Genomic DNA, 21,811 nt, shown 5'->3' on the forward strand with positions numbered 1-21,811 from the left:
AGGGCTGCTATTACAGGACTTTGGAGCCAAGCTGGGGTACTGCGTGGAGCTGTTGTCCTGTTGCCTGGTAACTCCAAGTGCCCCTGGCTCCTGGGTCACCTGAGCTCCTCTCTCATCTCCTGCGGCCTCTCCAATTCTGTACTGGCTTTGGGGCAGGGTGTCCTGGGTGGCCCCTTTGGCTGACCCCAATCCTTAGATAACCCTCTCCAGCACTGTCCTCCTCAGCAATGACCTCTAGCTCAGAAATCCCCGCAGGGCCTGGCTCCTACTCCCCCCGCCTCCCCTCTCTATAGGATCTGCTCAATCCTGTGTCAGGCATGATCTGAATCCCAACCTGCACCTCCAGTTTCCTAACATTTAGGACAAGTGGTGAGATCTCTCCTCAAAACATCTCTGCTTTTTCATCCATCTTAGCCCTTCTCTGGCCTCAGAAAAACAGTACCAAGGCAACCTTCTTCCTCTCTCTCCATTCCCACAGGCGCCTTACTACTCATACTTGGCTTCCTCGTCTTAGTGACAAACAGGCTCAAGTTTCCTCCATCCTAAAAAAAGTCTCCTTCATCTCCATCTCCTCCTCACACCACTGCCTTCTTCCCTCCCCTTTACCACCAAACAGGCCTCCAGCTGGTCACCACCAACCCTCCAGCTATTGCCACTGGTCAGCCTCACCCTCCATCCAATCCTGCTCAGCTCACCAATGGCCTCTGCCAGACAAACCTGACAGCCTCTCCCCTCTTGCTCTTCTGTCCTTGACCTGTTGGCTGGGCACCACATGGCTGGCCAAGGCCTTCCCCTGGACACTAGAATCTACCACAAGGCCTTTCCCAACTTTTGACACTGACTCTTCTGTTTCCAGTAGTGATTTCTCTTCTCCCCATGTAGATGGTTCTCAAGGGGGCCTCACATGACACACTCCCTCCAATTCTCACTGGGTTCCAGACACTGTGACCCAGGCTTTCTCCCCAAGCTTCCCACGTGCACTTCTCTGCCTACGCTGGGCTGGAAGGGTCCTGCACTGATTTCTTACATCCACCCTCTGAGAAAGGAATGGTTGATCCCCATTTCACAGATAAGAAAACTGAGGAGAGCAACCTGTCCGAAAACAGAGACTGCAGCTTGTGCCCTCATCCTGATGGGATGGACCGTAATTGCACACCACTCACTCTAAAAACCCACTGCTGTTCCCTTTGGGTTTGGCCTGCAGCCGACCACCAGGGCAGAGCCAAGGCCTGGGGCTGCCCCTACCCTGGGGCCGAGAGGCTGAGTCATCTCAGAGAACATTCTCATTTTCAACTGCTGTGGCCAGCTAACACTGGAAACTCGATCTGTTTACTCTCAGATTCCTAACCCAGCAGAGCTAGGCCCTCACATGGGCCTCTCCTTGGGCATCCTGGGCGACAAGCCCCTGCCAGTCAGAGCCCTGTACCAACAACAGACCTTAAACCAGGAGGGGGAAGGGGAGTCGGGGAGGGCCATTTCCAAGTCAACTGGTCCAGCAAATCCACTATGAGATTTCAGATTTATGAACCAGATAAATGAGGGAAAAGAACTGCAAGTTTGTTTAATTTGTGGCACAGTTTACCACAGGTTCTGCATCAAAACCACAAAGGGGACCTTCCTGGAATTACCCAGATAGGAAGGCAGGGCACAGGGAGGCCCAGAATCAAGGCAGGAGACCACTGTGTGCTGCCACCTTCAGTAATGGAACCCTGGACAGATGGAGACCCAGCCTCTATTTGTATACTCTTAGGGAGGGGGAGCTCACTCCTTTGCAAAGCAATTCATTCCATCCTGGGGCCTGCCCGGGTCTTGCCTGGGTGCTGGTTCCCTGGGTCTGGTCAGTCAGTGGGACTCACTGGTTGCACACCTGCCACCTGTGCATGCCCCGTGCGGTGGCTGCTTCACTAATGGAGAAGTCCTGGCCTTTCTTTCTGTCCTCCTTGGTTCTTTTCCATGTCACAGTCGAGCAGACATTCTGGGTGGCCTGAGTGGAGGTGGCCACATGGCTCACACCCCACGATGGGCCTCAAGGGTCCTCAGAACAAGAGTTTGAGGGGACAGAGCTGGTGATGTGAAGACAGGATGAGAAGATAAGATACTTGACCACCTGCGTGGCGACAGCCTGCTCCCTGGGCCAGTGCCCGGCAGCAGCTCCTAAGTGGCACTCACCGTTTTCGGTGTGGCAAGCTTTTCACAAGATCAAGTCTGGGCTTGCATCATTATTTCTTCCAGATCATATTTTTCCCTCCCAAAAACTTTTTATTTAAAGCTCTGGCATAATTTACCATAATAAAATGTACAGTTTGACAAGTTTTGACAAATGTATACCCCCATTTAACTAACACCACAGATCAAGATAGTGAACATTCCCTTCACGGCACCCCTGAGAAGTCCCCACACCCAATGAGAAGTCACCCCTGCTCCAGTTTCTATTGTCATAGGTTCTGTGTGCTTCAGAACCATGGAGTGTGTACGATTTTGTGCCTCGCTTCCTTTGAGCCACGTATTGATTCTGAGATCAATCCATTTTATTTTATGCACTGTACTTGCTTTTATTGATGAATATGTGTATATTTTATATATCTATTCCAATGTATTATAACATTTTTATTTATCTTTTCTCTTGATGAATTTGGTTGTTTTGAGTTTTTGGCTATTATGAATAAAGCTGCCATGAACATCCTTCTTAACAATATCTCCTGGCCTTGGTGGGTTTGGCTCAGACTGAAGGGTCCTGGGTTCGATTCCGGCCAAGGGCATGTACCTTGGTTGCAGGCTTGCCCTGGCCAGGAGGGCAACCAATTGATGTGTCTCTCTCACGTCGATGTTTCTCTCTCTCTTTCTCTCTCTCATTCTCTCCTCCTTCCACTCTCTCTGAAAAGCAATGAAAAAAATATCCTCTGGTGAGGAGAAATAAATAAATAAAATAAATAAATAAATAAAATCTGGCCTTTAAAAAGAAAAAAATACCCTGGCTGGTTCCCTATGCCCTCAATTCCTGTAACTCCACAAAGGCAGCTCAAGCTCGCCCCACAGAGCTGCTCTGCACACCTCAGCCCATCCAAGCCAGCCTGAGCCCACCCTCTCCACGGGGTGGGTCCTGTAGCCAGGCTTTCCAACCCCCTGTGCTGAGGCCGAATCTCTGCTCAGAGGGCGACGGGAACCTGCTGGGATGGGGCCCTGGCAAAACCCAGCACACAAAGCATATTGCACACAGTCTGTTGTGGTAAAACAAGGAGAGGTCTGGACAGGGAGCAGCGCAGGCCTCCCTTGGACGGGATGTCCGGGAAGGGCTCAGGGAGAGATGTGTAAGCTGCGGCCGAGAGGAAGCGGTCCAGGCAGGGGAGACCCCTAACTTGAGGAGGAGATATATTCCACGGCTGAACCGTCTACAGCCATGGAAAACCACGTAGAGTATCTTCTATACTTTGTAATGTGACGTTGAGTGGAAAAAGCAAGCCCACAAGATGACACACAGGTAGGTATCCTTTCCAGATGTATACATGGGACAAAACCATTCATAAAGTCAAGAAAAAGAGAAGCGTGGGTGAATGGCAGTTACGGTCAATGTCATGGTCACGGGTGGGGTACCGCTAGTGAAAGAATAAACCAAGGGAAAGAGCGAGCAGGATAGGTAAGTATGTTGTAACCCAAGGATGAAGAGGAATCACATTCTGTGCACTTGAGATCCATTAAAAATAAAAAGGCTTTGAAGTGTTTGAGCAACGCATCAGATCTATGTTTTAAGCAGCTCACTTTGGCTGTGTAGGGGAGGGCTGGTCCTGTGTCTCCCGGAGGATCCTGCTGTTTGATCTCTCCCTGCCCCTCTCTGCTCCTGCTTGGGCCCCATCTTCTCTCAGGTGGTGGAAGCTGGGCTCAGGCTCCATCCATTGTGGTCCATAGGGGCACCCCAGAGGATGCTGGGATGCAGGACCCAGAAACTGAAGCTGGGTGTGTGGCCATGTCAGCACTGATGCAACCTCCAGCCCACATGCCCCTCCAGCTGGGAGCCCAGGAGGACGGTCAGGAGCGCCAAGAGCAGCTGAGCCCAGCCACCACTGTATTTACCAGTCAGCAGTATCTGCCTGAGCCCCCAAGACAGAGTTGTGTTTCTGCAGGGGCCCTAGGGACAGGAAACAAAAGGGAGTGGGAGGGAGGATGGGAGAAAGATTCAATCAAGGAAGAGCCTGGAAATGTCTAGAACAGGGGTTATAGCTCAAAGGCCTGCAAAATACTATGGTGAAAGAACCAGATGTAAGACATGCTTTCCATATTTAACACCCAGGGACATTCTTCATTTGCACCAAGAAACGTGTGGTCCTCTCAGTCTATTTTTCTTCCTTGTACTTTTGGGAAAGAACAGTAGGGACAACCAGGCTGGTAAAAGCATGATGACAAATGGGCCTGGTCCCTGGTCTCAGTGTGGGGGGGACACTGGGAGTGGGAGGGACTGAGGCTGCCAGGGGCGGGGGTTCCCTCCCTGTTGGAATGGGGGCAGCTGCCACTCAGCTCTGATCAGCTGTTACCATGTGGGTCCTAGACTGCAAAAGCTTCCAATTTTTCAAGGAAAAATGGAAATCCAGATTTTTGTGATCTATCTCTATGTTGAAATGTTGGTATAATTTTTAAAACACACACTGGATGGGCCAAAGAAAACACTTCTGGCCTACAAATACCCTGTTTTCCTTTCCCAGACCCCCAAAGTTCTCAAATGTCTTGGGTTTTAGGGGCAATTTCCTGAATGGCAAGAGGTATCTGTTAGAGTGACCATTCATGAGGTCAGTGCCTGGAACACCAAGGTGGGGGTGCAGGCTAAGGGCCTGTGGGCCTCCTCAGAGCTCCCTGGGCAGCCTCTGAGGTCAGGAGTAGGTTAAGCAAATGTAAACCGGATAAAACAGAAGTGACCTATGACACCTGCCAGCTCTGGAAACTAACCTGGGAGTCTTAGCAACTCGCTCCTCTAACTGGGCTGTGGCCCGACTCCTGGAATTGCCCAATGCCCAAGCCAGAGCCTGGGCAGCAGCCTGTTCAGCCTTGCCCAGCATGTCGGGTCTCCCTTGTCACTTTCCTGGAAGAACCTTTAGCTTTAAGGAAGGGGGGTGAGCCTCGACTCCCAGCAAGCTGGGTGACCCTGGGCATGTCTTGCGCCTTCTCAGGCTTTGGGCTGACACCTTGTCACTCCCATGTCAGGACATGTGGCCTGTGATGGCAGAATTGTGTCTCCAGCTCTGTAAAGCCAGTGCCCTGTCCACCACAGTTCCAGGGGCTCAGCACTGTGCTTGCTGGGAAGGCAGATGTGATGATGTGTTTGCATAAGGGGAGGGTGACACAGGGAATGAACAAAGAAGGGCAACTTGGGAGTGCTGGGGGCTGGGGTTTGGGGAAGGCATCCTGGAGGTGGTAGTGCCTGAATATAAAGTTGAAGAGCTAAGTCTGTGAATGGCTGGGAGTTCAGAATGCAGCCAATTCCTACCAGCTCTGCCAGCCCTGCCAGCGCAGGCCCAACCACATCTCACTACACAACACAGAGGCCTGTGGCACGTATCCCCAGCACCTGCCCTCAAACGGCAAACATGGCCAGGTGTCACCCTACTCTGGCCAACTCTAAGTCAAGACAGCCATTGCCAGTATGAACCCTGGCATTCTCTCTCACTGAGCCCCAATGACCTTCTAAAACAGTGCTGTTCAATAGAGCTTCCAGGAATGACGGGAATAGTCTACAGCTACATTGTCCAGGTGGACAGCCACTAGCCACATGTAGCCATTGAGCACATTGACATGTGGCTCATGAGGCTGAAGAACTGAATGTTATATTTCATTTACATTTAAAGAGCCACATGTGGTAAGAGGCTGCCAATTTGGACAGCGAGGTTCTAGAACTTTCTAACCCATCGCTCACTCAAGCAATCCCCACCCAAAACAGAGCCCATGTATCATCCCTGGCCTGCAGCTCCGGGACTCACCCCGCCTGGCCATTCAGCTGTGGTTCATCCTCATGCCACTGGCACTGAGACTGTTTCAGGCTCAAATTCCATCTTCAGGTCCATGATATTGGAAACTTCAAGAGGCCCTCAAGAGTGAATGAAAAGCTGCTGGCATGAGGCGGGGTCTCCAGTTTGATGTTCATATTATCCTGCTTTTCCCGGGAAAAGTTCCCTTGTTGTTTGCTCAGCTCACAGGAGAAAATGTTTAGCACTGACAATGAGCAATTTAATAAGCTCAACCCTGAGCCAGGAAGAAAGGGCAGGAAAATGTCTATCATGCCTATGGTTACTGACTTCACTTGCCTCTCTTTTCACCCTCCCATTACTGAGATGGGAACACTGAGGCTTCAGAGTCTCATCAGTGGGAAGAAGAGGTCTGAACAAGTCCAGTCCCTGGGCTTTTTCCATTGGTCCTCAGTGAACTGCTAGGGGCCCAGGAGGGCTGGGGTGGCAGGGAGACAGAGGGCAGCAACAGCCAGGGCTGCCAAAACAGAGTACCAGATGCTGGGCAGCTTAAAGAACAGAAATTTATTTTCTCACAGCTCTGGAGGCTGGAAGTAGATCAAGGTGCTAGCAGAACTTCTAGAGAGGGCTCTCTTCCTGGCTTGCAGATGGCCGCCTTCTCGCTGCGTCCTTGCCTTCCTTCTTTGTGCAGAGAGAGAGAGAGGACGTGCTCTCATAAGGAAGCTAATCCTATTGTATCAGGGCCCCATCCTTATGACCTCATTTAACCTTGATTACCTCCTAAAGGTCTGACCTCCAAATGCAGCCCCACTGGGGGTTAGGGCTTTTCAGCATTTGAGTTCGGGGGGGTGGGGGGAGACGGGGGACACAGACATTTATTTAGTTCATAGCACCCTTAAAGACGTCATAGGCTACTGAGAAGAGACCCTTGTGAAGCAACTGGAAAAAGGAGCAGAGATGATGGATAAAGGGCTGAAATGAATATAAGCTCATGACAAGCTGTATGGGATGGTTCCCAAACTGAAGAAAAGGAGAGGAAGTATCAATAGCCTAACAGATAAGGGAGGTGGAGGAATCGGGAAGGTTCCCAGAAGGGGACTCTTTCTATGGGGCCTCGATTTTGGGTCCTCAGGACAGAGAGAAGGCAGCACTTTCCAGGGATGGGCCCGACACAGTGTATGGTGAGAACTAATGGTGGGTGAGGAGAGAAGGAGCCGAGTGCATGCCCACCACCCCCACCCCCTTCCCCATCTCAGCCACCACAGGTCCATTTTCACACCCTTCCTGACACAACTGTTAGTGAACGCCACCTGCAGGGCCCTGGTGCTGGGCCTGGGAACGGTCTGAGCTGGTCAGCTGTGTGGCTCCCCAGGGCCTGTCTGCACCCAGGGGGATTGCTGTGACTACTGTGTGCCATGGCAAGTCCTCTCTTTCTTGGACTCAGTTCCAAATCCATGAATGGAAAGAGCTGAACTAAAGATGTCAGGCTTGGTCCAGCCCAGAGGGGCCAAGAATCAGGTGTTCAGTGTGATACCCTCCACCAGGAAGGGCAGTGCCTTCCCGGACTTCTGGGTTGGGCAGCGAAGGGCTGTATCAACCACTGTGTCCCAGGTTCCCCCGGGCCAGGGCCAGCTCAGTCAGCACAGAGCTTTGCTTACTACTGCACTGGGGTCAGGAGGCCCTGCTTCTTCCAAAGTGCTCAGGCATCTGGCCTGGGGGTCAAACAATGTCTTCAACATACCTGCAAACCCAAGCTTGAGCTGTCATGTGGCCCTACGGCCCCGGCTAATCATGGCATCAGTTACCTGCAGTCAGGACTGGGGCCTAAAATTGACACAGACACCCCCAGGCCGGTTCGGCCCCTCACAACCCAACCTTCTCATCATTGTTTTGTTTTGCTTGGTTTCCACCTGTCATCACCTCTCTGAACTGCCCAGAGCAGCTTGGTGATGGTCTAGTGGCTGAATGGCCTTGTCCCACACATGAGGAGAGCTATACTCCATTGGATTTGGGCCAAATAGTTCACTTTGATTAAAACTGTCACTTGGCTATGGTCAACATCCCTGAAGCCATGTCCAATTTGTTGAAACTGAGTTGGAGAAAGTAAGGGATACTGTGGCTTTAGAAAAAAAAGAGAGAAAGTAATCAGAACTTGATGTAAAATGCAATTCTGAGGAGCTGGCCAAGTCAGCATTATCACCCCACTCTGCAGATGAAGAAACCGAGGCTGAGGAGGTCAACACCCTACCCAAGGCTGTGAGGTGGTGAGTGGACAGAATGTGTACGTGTGACTGGTGAGGGGGTGAAAACCTCTGGGCCTCAGTAGTGCCACGTCCTCTCTGCCCACACGGGAGCTGGGTGACCTCTGGGGTAATCATCTTAGGCAGCAGTGAGGAGCCTCTTCAGAAGCCCTCTGAGGGTGGAAGGGGCGAGGAGCTGCCTACTCATCACGAGCCTTCTTCAGCTCTGGGATTAGGACTGTGATCTGATCCTACACAGGAGCCTGGACAGAGCCCTTCAGCTCCCATGGCCAGCCTCCCCTCCCCTTATAAGGGCCCCTCTCTCCAGCCCCCACTCTGCTCCTGCACACCACAGGCCACAGGGGCCAGGCCTCTGTGCTTTTGCACATGCTGTTCCTCCTTTTTGGAAGTCTCTTCCCTGCCTCAATGCTTCAAGCCTGGCTCAATGCCACCTTTTCTGGAAGCCCTCCCTGCCTCACCCCTGTACCTCAAGTTCCCCTGAGCCTTTGAGGACTTCCCTCTTCACCAGACTACAGCGTGCTCAAGACCATGGACAGCTGTGTCCTCCACTGCACTGTCTACAGTGAGTCCAGGGTCGGGTCCGAGTCCTCAAGGGATCAGCCCCCACTATGGGTTGGGTGTCAAGACACACTTGTGAACTAGTGGAGAAGAAATAAGCCTCCAGGGCCAAGGGCCCACACCAGGTTTAAGGAAAGAGCAGAGAGAAAGAACCTTCTCCACTGTGCAGCCTCTGCCTTCCCCAGCCACTACTGGTGGGCCTGACTCCCCTTGAGAGGGACAGACAAGCCCTTGGAGGGCTGGATGCAGAGAGACAGGCACCTGGTTCACACCCTCACCTGAACTGCTGCTCCCTTGGGCCCCTCCTTAGCCTGTCCCTGGGAGAAGGGATGTGGTGCAGAGGAAACCTGCCCTCACAGGACAGACACGTGTGTGCCGGTGGGGGTATGCAAGAACTTTCTTTCTATGCAAGAATTCAGGGGTCATGGCTTTTGAGAACCAGCACTCCTTGGGGCATTAACACACAGCAATTTTCCAATGGTTTGATTTTTCATGGGACATTTTTGCAGCACGAATGGATGCAAGATGAGGCCCACAGTACAGGTGGACACTGTGGAATTACAATTCTCCACCATCTCCCGGCCCCACAGCCCCTACGTGCTTGGACTCTAGACCAGGTACAGATCAAATCACTTTATCACTTTATCTATATGATCTCATTTAATCCTTTGGGCAGCCCTCTGATGCAGGTGCAGTTCCCACATGGCTAAGATGGGATTCGAGCTGCCCTCCTGCTGAGAAAGAGGGCCTAGGGTCAGGTGAGGGGCTTGAATGAAAGGGAACAGGGGGAATCAGTCACGGGGCCAAGAGGGAGGATTAGACAAAGGGCTTGGAGATAGGCTGGATGTGGGGGAGACAGATGGATGTGGGGACACAGAGGATGGTAGGAGCAGGTCTGGGAGGAGGCGCCATTGGGGACACACCAAGTCTAGGGTGTCCAAGAATCAGTGAAGCAGAGCTTCCAAGTGTAGGGTGCAGAGAACAGCCTCCAAGGCCTTGCTGGGAGCAGACAGCTCCCACCATTAAAAGGCCAACTGGAGGACACCAGGGCTCTAGGTTCTGACCAGCTGCTGTTATAGCGGGCAGCCTGCAGACCTCACCTCCCCCAGGACCTTGGACCAGCCTCTGCCAGTCCCCACAGCTCCCCCAAATCTGAAAAAACTCCCCTTGTCAAATAAAAACCTGAATTAGTCATTCTACCCAGCAACTATCAGATCGACCTTTCCAAGGATTCTGAAGCAGGACAGACTGTCAGCACTATGGGGCAGAGGCTACCACCACCCACTTGCTAACATTTGCCATCTAGCCCAGGGCATTTTGGCCATCAATAAATATCTACTGAATTCATACGAACAGCCAGTTTACTGTGTGCCAGACACTTATGTCCTTGACATAAAATTTCCCAGCTAAGCCTCACCACGACCCAAAGAGGTCAATATTATGATGTCCATTTTAAAGAGGAGCAAACTGAGCCTCCTTTGAGGCACCTAATAACTTTTCTATAGTCACACAGCTGGTAAGTGGTAGACTCTGGATAAGACACACATTTTCTTGACTGTTATGTGTACATCCCCTGGAAAACGGCCCTCAGCATAAGATCTTCCATCTAGAGTTAACAGGGGGAGTGAGCAGAGTGGGCCACAGGCGGAGAAGGGCTGGGAGTGGGAAGCTGGCCTCAACCCCAATCTGCTATGTGTCTGCTGCATGATTTGGGGCAAGTGACTGAGCAGCTGTCCCTCCTGTCTGTTGGGGTGGGCAATCCCTTCTTCCTACCAAGCGCTGGTGGAGGTAAAATGACAGAAAGCCCCAGTGTGACTGGGCACACAGTAGGCTCTCAATCAAGATCTCTGAGCTTAAGCTTTGTTTGTTCTAAATCCATCATATCAGTCAGTACACCAGTGACTTTTGAGCTCTGAAGGAAAGAGATTGAACTTTGAGAACAAATTTCCACTCACTGCCTTTCCTGCTCAAGAAAGGGAGTAAACTGTGGGGTGGGGAGGGGATCAAAGGAAAGGCAGCCTGGTGCAGAGGCCCTGAGGGTAGAGAAAAACATCCAGGTGAGCATCCAGGAGGCCCAGCCTGGTTTCTGTGGAGAGGCAGCCTTTGAGGGAAAAAATAACCCTACCCTGAAAATAAGCACTAGCTACTGCCCAGGGCGAGGGGCCAGTGCAGAGGGAGGAGGCCTGACCTGACCTCCCTCGTTCCGCCCCTCCCTCCCTGCCAAGGCTGTTCATCTCCTGGCAGCCTCAGCTCAGATTAAGTGGCCAGAGCTGAGGCGGGGTCAGTGAGGGACCCCACCCTCCCCCACTGACACCTCACCAGGGCCTCCAGGTGTGGCCACCCCAGTGTTGACTTACTCTCCCAGGGTCCACCACTCCAGCAGCCAGCTATTCAAGATGGGTGAGAAATAGAAGGCACGCAAGAGCAGCCTCTGAGGGCCCCAGGAGCCATTGGAACCCACTCATACATGACAATTCCTTGCCTCCTCTGTACTAGGACTACGGGAGAAGCCTGCTGTGGGCCAGGTGTTTTATTCAGGCTCTCCTCCCCCCACCCCCAACCCTGTTTGCCAGGAAGAAATCCAGTCTCCCAGAGGTTCAGTAGCCCAGACTGTGGTCACCCAGCCGGTAAGGGCCTCCAGGCTTCTATCCAAACAAAACTAGTGTTGCTTTAAGAACATGCGCTCTGCAGCTAGAGGCCCTGGGTTCAAATCCCTACTCTTCAGGAATTTTAAATGGTACAAATGCTGTGTAAAACAGCCTGGTGGTTCCTCAAAATGTTAGAAGCAGACTTATCACATGACCCAGCAATTCCACTCCTAGGTATGTGACCAAAAGAAATGAAACACACATTCACACAAACACCCGCACACAGACGTGCAAAGCAGCATTACTGACAACAGCCAAAATGTGGAAACGATCCAAATGTCCATCAACGGATGAATAAACAATAGGTAGCATATCCATACGATGGAATATCACTCAGTCATAAAAAGGAATGAAGTACTGATACATGCTACAACTTGGATGGACTTTGAAAACGTTCTAAGTGAAAAAAGTCAGTCACAAAGAACCACATGTTGTATGATTCCATTTATACAAGATATTCAGAATAGGCAAATCCACAGAGACAAAAAGCAGATTAGCGTTGCCAGGGGCTAGTGGTGAGCTGGAAAACGGGGAATGACTACTTAATGGGTAGACTTTCTTTTGGGGTGATGAAATGTTTTGGAATTAGACAATGGTGATAGTTGCACAACTCTCTGAATGTAACAGAAGCTACTGAACTGTAAACTTTTAAGAGGGTGAATTGTATGTAGGTGAATTACATCTCAAAAAAGCTGTTATTAAAAAACAAACACACTCTACTCTTCACAGTGTTTTTGTGAACTTAGGTAAGGTGCTGAACTATCTAGTGCCTCAGTTTCCTCACGTAAAATGGGGTCGGTAACTGTACCTGTGTGATAAGGGTAGTTGTGAGGATTAAATGAGTTAATATATAACATGCTCAGAACTGTTGTCTTGCTGGGTGTGAGTCTTTCCCTTGGCCTTAATCTGTCACCACACTGCCCTAGCTCACTGGCCTCCACTCATCACATGGTCCTGTGGTCTCCCAACTCACTAGGCTCCTACCTCTTTTTTTAAAAAATTTTCGTAAAACATACATCATGTAAAATTTGCCATCTTAACCATTTCTAAGTGTTCAGTAGTACATACAGTCATGCTATTGTGCAACCAATGTCCAGAACTCCTTTCATTCTGCAAAACAGAAACTCTATACCCATGAAACAACTCCCCATTCTTTCCTCTCACCAGCTCCTGGCACCCACCACTCAACAACTTTCTGTCTCTATGATTTTAACCACTCTAGGTAGGTACCTTGTTTAAGTGGAATCATACAGTATTTGTCCTTTTATGACCGGCTAATTTCACTTAGCATGATGTTCCCAAGGTTAATCCATATTGTAGCACATGTCAGAATTTCCTTCCTCTTTAAGGCTGAATAATATTCCAAGGCATGTATAGACCGCATTTTGCTTATCCATTCATCTGGCTGCTGTGAATGTTGCTTCTATGAACATGCATGGACAGATAAGACCCAAGCTTTTAAGCACACATCTCAGAGGTCAGAGTATGTCCAATATATTACATTTAAGACAAAGATAAGGCATTTAGAAGTATTTCCCTTTAGAAGTTTTAATTTAACACATGCACACCAAACTGAGTGGCTAAAGGTTCAGGTGAACTGCTTCTGGAGAGCTCGGTGGGCCTCCTGCCCATGCCAAGGTACAGCACAGGGCCGGGACAACCAGAACTGACTATTCCAGCTCTGGTGGGACTTGTCTGGTTTACTCAGGGCTGGTTCCTCATACCAGAGGTCTGTTATAAGGAAAAAAGTTGCCAGCCCTGTGCAGGCTCAGAAGAGACCAATTCAGTCTTTCACAAAGGCCTCTTCTGATCTATAGGAGGTCAGTGCCATGGAGCACTGGTCCTGAGGCCTGGACATGCACCTGGGAAAAGAGAGAGGGGGACCAACCCTCCCAACCTCTATCCCAAGGCATGGGTGATCCCAGGAAGCCACTCATCCAGCTCCAGGGTGGCTTCCTGGAGGAGCTGATGCTTGTACTGATTCCAAGAACAATCTGTGTTAGGTTAAAGGACTTGGGAGAGCTGTCTGGCTGAACCAAAGCCAGGGCGATCCCACATCCTGGTTTGCCCTGTTCTTCAGGGCAATTGTTTTTAGTGCTCCCTGTTATCTGAAAAGTGTCCCCACTAGGATGAAAAATAGTCGCTATATTAGCTATCTATTGCATAGCAAATTACCCGAAAACTTAGTGGCTTGAAACAACAAAGTTTTATCTCTCATAGTTCCCATGGATTAGGAATTTGGGCGTGGCTCAACTGGTTGAGGATCTCTTATGAGGTGGCAGTCGAGGTACTGACTGGGGCTGCAGCCATTAAAAGGCTTGCTGGCGGGGAGGATCTGTTGTCAGGGTGGGAGGCCTCAGTTCCTCTCCACTGTGGGCCTCTCCAGAGGGCTGCTTGAGTGTCCTCACAACATGGCAGCTAGCTTCCTTCAGAGCAAGGGATCCGCACGCGAGAGACACAGAGACAGAAAGAGAGATAGACAGACAGACACGCACACACCAGGCAGCAGCTATCCTTCAACGCCCTTGCCTCAGAATACTTGGAAGCCTCGATTCTGTCATCTTTTACCAGTTAGAAGAAAGTCAGTAATCCAGACCTCACTTAAAGGCAGGGGAGCTCTAGCTTTTGAAAGGAACAGTGTCAAAGAATTTGGGATATTTAAAAACTACCAGAGTTACTCTAAAAATAGGGCATGTGTGGTATAGAGATAGGACAAAGCCAGAGAGGACAGAAGTCAGAACAAGGAATTTTCATAATGCCAGGTAAGGCAAGTAAATCAGAAGCAGGGCACAGTCTAAGAAGGGCTTTGAGCAAGGCAAGCTGTGGTCAGGGATTCAGAGTGAACCCTGACACCCTGAGGTTGGGCTCCATGGCCTCTACTCAGCTCCCGAAGCTGTCCCCTCCATCTGGGCGACTGGACCTCTCACCCTCCAGCTTTGGCAGAGAACACACCTTTTCCCCCACGGCACAGAAGTTCCTTTTTGTTTCCCATTAGGCTCTGCACATAGCAGGTGCATGCTGCAGGGTTTCTGCATGAACAAAACATACCCCTTTGCACCAACCCCATGCTGTGGTCATGGCAGGCCACAAGTCAGTCACTCTGCATACACCTTTCTCTTTCTAGCCTCTAGGCCTTTCCTTACTATGCTGCCTAGAGGGCTCTGATGGTGCTAAGTACTTGCATTGCTCTGGAGGCAGGCAGACAGGAGACCTGCAGGATTGGTGTTTCTGTGGGCATGTGCTTAGTGCACACTCACCTTGGGGACTTTCAGTTTCCTGCAGCTGAATACATTTCAGGTTAATGATCTTGCCCTCCACCTTCCCCTTCCTTGCTGGGGGGAGCGATGCTATGGCTTCTTAGTGACATCCCTGTTGAATGGCTCCTGGGGATGGTTGCCGAAACTGGTGTGCTTTTAGACTTGGCCTAGCGGTCATCAAGACAGTTCTACAAACAGACTTGGTGGGTTAGAATCCCAGCTCTGCCACTTCTGTGTGTCCTGGGGGCACTCAAGTTCCTCAGTTTCCTCATCTGTAAAGGGGGGACAATTCAGCCAACTTGGGTTGTCATCGTTGCTTACTGTATGCTTATTAATTGTTCCCAGTTTTGCCTTACAGGGTTGCAGAGAACAAATCTGAGTCCCAGAAGGATGGCACTAGCCTCCACTTCTGGGTGGCCACAAGCCCCAGCTGCAGTGATGAATCCTGACTGGTCCATGATGGTCTCACTCCCTGTGCATGTGACTCATGCAGGCATGCTCACGTGACCCAGTGTGATCAGTGAGATGAGGAAGTCTGTGCAGGAGAAGGGCGTGTTCCTAGAAAGGTTTTCTCAGAGACACTTCGAGACAACAGCCCTTTCCCTCCACTAGGTTTTCTCCTGACTGCCCATAAGGCCTGGAGTTGCCCCTGCTCCTTGACAGGGAGCCACACTGTAAAGCCAAGGATGGCCAAATAGAAAGACAGGAAGACCTGGGTCCTTGATGACATCATCAAGCCTTTAAGTCACCAACCCTAGAACAGCCGGACGTATAAACCTATCATGCAAAATTCAAACTTCTTATTGTCTACGGCAGCTAAGTAATGGTTTTCTGTTATTTGTAGCCCAAGGCATCCTGCTGATATTCCATGGTGGGTCACATTTCATCTTCTTGAGATTAAGCCCCTCATACCAGAGCTTGAAGGGTCTGAGCTCAGCTGTGCACCCAGGGATGACTACCTGGAGGTGGTGGGGCTAAAAGGGAATCTAAAAGAATAAGCAGACGGACAAAGGGGGTAGGGGAAAGAGTAACATTCCAGGCAGAGAGAAAAAAAGGCATGAGGCTAGAGATACCATAGGGTGAGTCTGACTGGAAGCCATGAGCGATGAGGCTGGAGAGAATGGTGGGTTGGGCTGCAGTGGGTCTTTAGCCAGGTTACAGAGCCTCAGTTGATCACAAGAGTAGAGAGGGAGCTCTGTGAGCAGACTTTATTTTGCTCACCCAGGGTCTTGCCATCCAACTTTGTGCCAAGAATAAGTGCACTTAGCTGGCCTCTGCCTCTTATTCTGTTCATACCCAGATGCTGCCCTGAGTTGGGGCAAAAAGCCAGGGCAGGGGCACTGGGCCTTGCTTTTCCAGGTGTGATTCTGTCTGCCATGCTTCTCCCAACCCCCAGGGCATTCATAAGAGACTCTGGCTGAAATCTGGGTCACTCTGTGCATGAGTGGGACATCCATCAAACAGGCAGTTACTAAGTGCCTACAAAGCAGTGTGCTAAGCACAGTGGTGAGAGGACCTGGTTCAAATCCCAATTCTGTTTCTTTCCAGTGGTGTGACCTTGAGCAAGGCACTCTACCTTGTCAAACCCAGTGTCTTTACTTGTTTGTGATAGATGGTAAAATCAATGATGGCTCTATTATATCTGGTACTGGGGTGGGGGGGTAAAAAGATGCACAAAAAGCTTCCTGGGCATGAAGTTCATAATCTATGTGGGAGAATAAGACACGCAAACAATATGCTGTTATGAACAAAAGTTGAGAAGTGATGAAAGGTTTAAGAGGAAGGAGCATCTGAGCTGGGCCATCAGGAAGTAGAAAATCTAGATGGGAGGTGATGAGAAACAACATTCCTGTTGGAAGACAAGGCCCACAAAGGCGGGGCAGAAGGGATACAGAAAGCCTGCAGGTGCTACTCTAGGGCCAAACATAACTGCTGCATTTGGGCATCATTTGCAACCTGTAATAGCAAACCTCTGAGCTTAAGTTGGAAAGATGCAGATTCAAGTCCTGGCACTACCACTTACTGTGTGACCTTGAGCAAGTCACCTTTGAGCCTCACTTTGCAAAATAGGTGTAAAACCTAATTTGCAGAGTTGTACCAGGGTACATGAAAGGTCTGGGACCAGGATCCTCTTTCCCACCTAATTCCTATTTTAAAGTCCTAAGATCCAGTGCCACCTCCTGCAAGAAGCCTACTTGCCGCCCTCAAGCAGTCACCCAACACCCCCTCACCCCTTGACTCTACTTGCTGTATTGCGATCACCTCTGTCATTCTCTCTTACCAGGCTCTGGGCTTCAAAGAAGGAAGGGCAAGGTATCTCAGCATGTCCTGGACCCAGCTGCACCCCCACACAGAGTGGGTATCTACCAGTGCCATGTTTCTCCCCAAACCTCCACCCAGGTAGACACCAGAGGAAGGCAGTGACTAAGTCTGCTGGGGTGGAGGGAATGGGGTTTCAGGAAAGTTTCAGAGTGATATCACTAGATCTTGAGGGCTGAATAGGAATTTACTGGGGAAGGGGTTCCACGCAGAGATGGAAGTATTAAAGCACAGAGGTGTGAAGGAACGGATAAAGTAAATTGTGAGTCACCAGAGTGTTTGCCAGAAAGTGGCTAAAGAGGAGGATTCTGGATCCAGATCCGGAAAAGCCTCAAATGCCATGGCAAGGAGTCGACCCTATAAGGGAGTGACTGAAAACTTGTAAACAGGCAGCACAGAGACCCTGGGGGGGAAAGAGGGGGGAGAGGATGCTGTACTAGTTTGGGCTGAACGTAGGTTGGGGGTGGGGTGGGGAAAATGACAGGACTATGGGCCAGCACTTGGGGATAGGTACTGATGAAAAAAATCAGAGGACCAAAAATTCGACCTGGATGACCAATTATTGAGAATAGCTTGAACAATATATCCACACTCCACTATACCTTATACTTGCTAAAAAACGCCATTTCCACAATCACTCCATGCTACGCAGAGCAGCTCTCTGAAAACTAGTGGGTCAAGTGGTGCTATCTTCATTATAGACGAACAAAGTGAGAACCAGAGAAGGAATGGGACCTTGCCACAGTCATGCAGGCAATGAGAGTGCTAGTCACCACCTGAAGCCAGTGTCCCGTCCAGGAGCACCAGGAGGCAGCTTTCAGCCCTTTGACAAATGAACTCGGCACCTTTCTGAGCCAGGCCCTGGAGACAAGGAGATGACCTTTGACCTCTGAGTCATCTTGAGACTTGACCGGTCACCTGGGCTTTAGACCAGCTACCTCCTGCAGGAGAGGGAGAAGTGGGACCCACTGAGGGGTAGGTTTTCCATGGTTAGAAAGGTCAGCAGGGGCTCACCCCCAGGACGTTCCTACCTATGAGTCCTCCAAACTGGACCCTGGGGAGGGGCTGGAAGAGGGCCAGTCCCTCCACAAAGGGAAAGGCCCTGTTTGGCCTTTCTAAGAAGCCCTCCAATGCCCCCTCCTCCTGGCACCCAGGCCCCGCACAGCGGCAGCCTGAGTCATCATCCCAGTTTGAATGGTAGCCGAGAAATCAGCCAGGGGGCTGCCTGGGGCTGAGGGCCAAGGGTTGGAAAAACAAGGCCGCTTTCTCTTACTCCAGCCTTGGAACTCAAGACAGGGTAGGGGGTGGGGGACAGAGGGCAGGTAGATGCAGGCTGGTGAGTGTCAAGGGCCAAAGGGGGCTGGGAGGGGGGGGGTGGAGGGAAGGGGAGATTCAGAATCTGAGCTGTGGACTTTTGTTTTCAAATGACCTGTTTAATAATTACCTTTGCAATCAAAGGAGCCCGGGCCCAGCAAAGAAAAGGATTTCAACCCTCCATACCCCATCGAGCAGCCGGAGAATAAAGTAAACAAGATGCCACTGGCAGATCTCGTTCCATCTCGCAAACAATGGCGGGACTGAGCTCCCGGCTCAGACACACACATTAAAGTGAGATTTCCAGGCAAGAACTTTACTAGGGAGATAAGAGGCTTGGATTGAATTATTTCCCTGCATCCCCGGAGCTCCCTTGAGCTCAGTGCCCAAGGGGGGCAGCTTAGGGGTCTGTCATTTTAACGTTAACCTTGACCTGTAATTTATTCATTCATTTTGAAGCGAGGGAAAACTACCTCCGCCTCAGCCTCTGAAAAACCCAACCAGCAACAACTTCATCCCTTTGAACAGTCACAATGGTGGGCAAACAAGGGATTTAAGTTACAGAGGCTAGCTCCACTCACACTGGACTGGGCTCAGGCTCCTTAAAAAAAAAACACCACAAACCAAAAAACCCCACCGTAACCCAAGCACCCACCCGGCTCACAAAGTCAGACCTAACCTGGTATTGGGAAAATCCAACTTGTTTTTTTTCAACCTCCCAAGGCCTTCAACTATTTTTCCCCATGCAGCATCCAAGCCCAGCCTCAAGGCAGAGCCATAAACATGCCTGCTCCTCCCCCTTCCACGGTTCGGCAAAACACCCCCCTCCCATCTTCCCGGACCCCAAGGATTAAGAACCACCGCGACCTTCACCAGCAGCCCCTCTCCTGCCCTCCCCCAGGCCCCTGCACCGTCAGCAACCCTTGCAGCACCTTGAGATAAAACACCCACTAATGATTTTATGATTTTCTGCTCCGGGTAGCCGCGCTCAGCAGAATCCCTCCCCGCGGCCCTGGAGACGGGGGCCGGCCCTGCCGAGGGACTGGGGGATGGGGGGTGGTAGTTTGTTTTTTCCACTGCCGCGTCCCCACACCTGTTTTTCATTCATTCATTCGTTCGTTCATTCATTCCCGGATTCGTCACTGCAGCCTCCCCAGCCCTCGGGATCTCGGGGAGGGGTTGGAAGGGAGGGGGCTGAGATGGGGGGAGACAGCGGCGGGGGTGCATCTGGGGGGGTCGGGGTGGAAGGACCCCGTTTGAGGGCAGGTTGGGTGGCTTTGTCAAAAGCAAGGCGAGCGGCGGGGCGGGGGCGCTCCCCGGGGCTCGAAGTTGTTTTCGGAGCGGCGGCGGCGAGGACAGCCGCCCGGGTGCGCCTCTTTGTCTCTCTCCGGCCGGCGCCGTGTCCCCGCGCACTCACCTGGTCTTGGAGGACAGGAAAGCAAGTTTGATCAGGCCGTAGGTGAACAGCGGGATACTCTCCTTGGCGACGCTGGCAACTTGCAGCCGGTGCTCCAGGATGTGGAGTTCCATCGTCCGCCCGCGCTCCGCCGCGGCTCATCCGCGGGGGGCGAGCCGCGGCCCCCGCCCCCTGCAAACCCAGCCGGCACCGAGCGCCGCGGGCAGCCGGCCCGGGGACCTGGAGCTCGGCGGCGGGCGGGCCCGAGCGGACAAAGGCGAGGCCCGCCAAGCCGCAAGGGGCCGCGGGCGGCGGGCGGCGGGCGGCGGGCGAGGGCGGCAGCGCTGGCGGAGCGGCGGCGCACGGCGCCCGGCGCGGAGAGCAGCTGGTGTTCACTGTAACAAACAACTTGCCACTCAAACGCCGGCCCGCTGGGCATGCGCGGCCGCGGCGGGGCGTGCCGGGACTTGTAGTCGCGCTCTGCCCGGCGCTGCCTGCTGCTGATGTCAGGGGCTCGGCGGCCGCGGAGGGGTCGGCCCGGTGCACGGGAAATGCGCGAGTGCCGTCCCCCGCGGGACCACCGGGTAGGCGGCGGGCAGAAATGGCTTTCGAGCCAGCCTGAGCTTGGGTGCAAGCTCCGTCGCTCAGCGCTCGGAACTGGGCGCTTTGGGGTCAAAGCGAGGAGCCAACGCAGCTCCAGCGCTGGAGGAGGCCAGAGTCTGGGAGGGGAGAGATTTGGAGAAACCGGTAATCACAGCGCAGAGAAGCAAACCAGAGATGGGTGCTGGGGACATAGATGGGGCCGAGGGGCTTAAGGGGGTTTCTTGGAGCAGGGGACATCCAGGATGGGTTCTGAAGGATGAATGGAAGCTCGCCGAGGAGGGCGCGGGGGGCGCGCAGGGATGGAGGCCAGGGGCCTTCCAGGCAGAAGGAACAGCGTGTCCAAAGGCACAGAAGCGTGAAAGCCTCCACCGTGCTGTGTTTGGCTTTGTTCGAGCGGAAAATATGAGGGAGGAGAGGCAGAGATAAGGCAGGCGCAGTCACCAGGAGTCCGGTTGAGAGGGGTTATGTGTGCAGAGCTAATGAGGGGGCTATTTATCCCGCGGGGGAAGGGGTGGTGAGGGCTTCGAAGGCCGAATTGGAGAAAAGTCTGAAATACGTTGGAATGGCTTCCCACCCCTGGGCCAGTGTGCCAGTGACCATAACCCTCAGTGGTTCCCCTTAATGGCTGACCGGTTTTGAAATTTTCTAGGTTAAAGTTACTGGTGCTTTGCCATTTGGCAGAGTAATTTGGGGATGTGATTGGCGGGCTGGGAACTCTCTTTTTGAGGGAAGTTCTGGTTGTACTCCTTCACACTCAGCCCTTCTCTGTTAGGCAGAAGCATGTTAGGCTCCCTCATTTCCACAAAAGCTGCATGCTGATCTTCGAGCTTGCTGATTGTCACTGGAAAAATTATTACCCTCTAATAAAGAATATATATATATATTTTAAGTTTTCTCCCTCTTCTAGAATCTCAGCTCCATTAAGGCAGTGGTTTTTGCCTGTTCCCTTCGTATTCCCAGTGCCTGCAATATGACTGGCATGTACGAGACACACATTCAATATTCATGGAATGCGTAAGTGCATCCATCCATTCCTTTAGAATCTAGAGATGTAGAAGGCCCAAAAAGAAATGCACTCAGGGGCCAGACAAGTAACCTAAGTGTGTGAAGCAGTTGGGTATCAGACACTTGGAAATGGTACAGGAGAAGGGAGGCCTGACTGAAGGCATAAAATTCAATTTTTAAATAAACAACCAACAGGTGAAACCAAAGCAAGCTAAAGGCAGGAATCAGGCCAGTTTTCTGACTTCTGCTCTGATAGCCAAGTCAGTAGTTTTCAGTCAGTAGGCCATGACCCACGAGTGCATGGTGAAATTAATTTAGCAGGGCATGACTAGCATTAAAAAAAAATTGAACAGAGAATGACACAGATCTTTGCACATAGTAAGGGTAAGTTACTATTATATTCCCTATGTTTCAGGAAACTTTCATTTGGCCATGTGTGTACATGTGTTCATGTATGCATGTGTGTGTGTGTTTCTGTGCATGCATTCACTGGATCTTGATG

General features: G+C 51.5%; 1 protein-coding gene across 1 annotated transcript in view; it reads right to left on the reverse strand.

Annotated features, from left to right (window-relative positions):
- Positions 1–19,903, reverse strand: part of CASTOR2 (cytosolic arginine sensor for mTORC1 subunit 2) — a 45,947-nt gene extending 26,044 nt beyond the window's left edge. Inside the window, exon 1 of the mRNA XM_087815612.1 lies at positions 19,723–19,903. Within this exon, the coding sequence (XP_087671738.1) occupies positions 19,723–19,835 (113 nt within the window). The 5' untranslated portion in view covers positions 19,836–19,903. The remainder of the gene's footprint in view (positions 1–19,722) is intronic.
- Between the last annotated feature and the right edge of the window lie 1,908 nt (positions 19,904–21,811).

The sequence above is a fragment of the Miniopterus natalensis genome, chromosome 3, assembly GCF_054644295.1.
Source record: "Miniopterus natalensis isolate mMinNat1 chromosome 3, mMinNat1.hap1, whole genome shotgun sequence".
Classification (NCBI taxonomy): Eukaryota; Metazoa; Chordata; class Mammalia; order Chiroptera; family Miniopteridae; genus Miniopterus; species Miniopterus natalensis.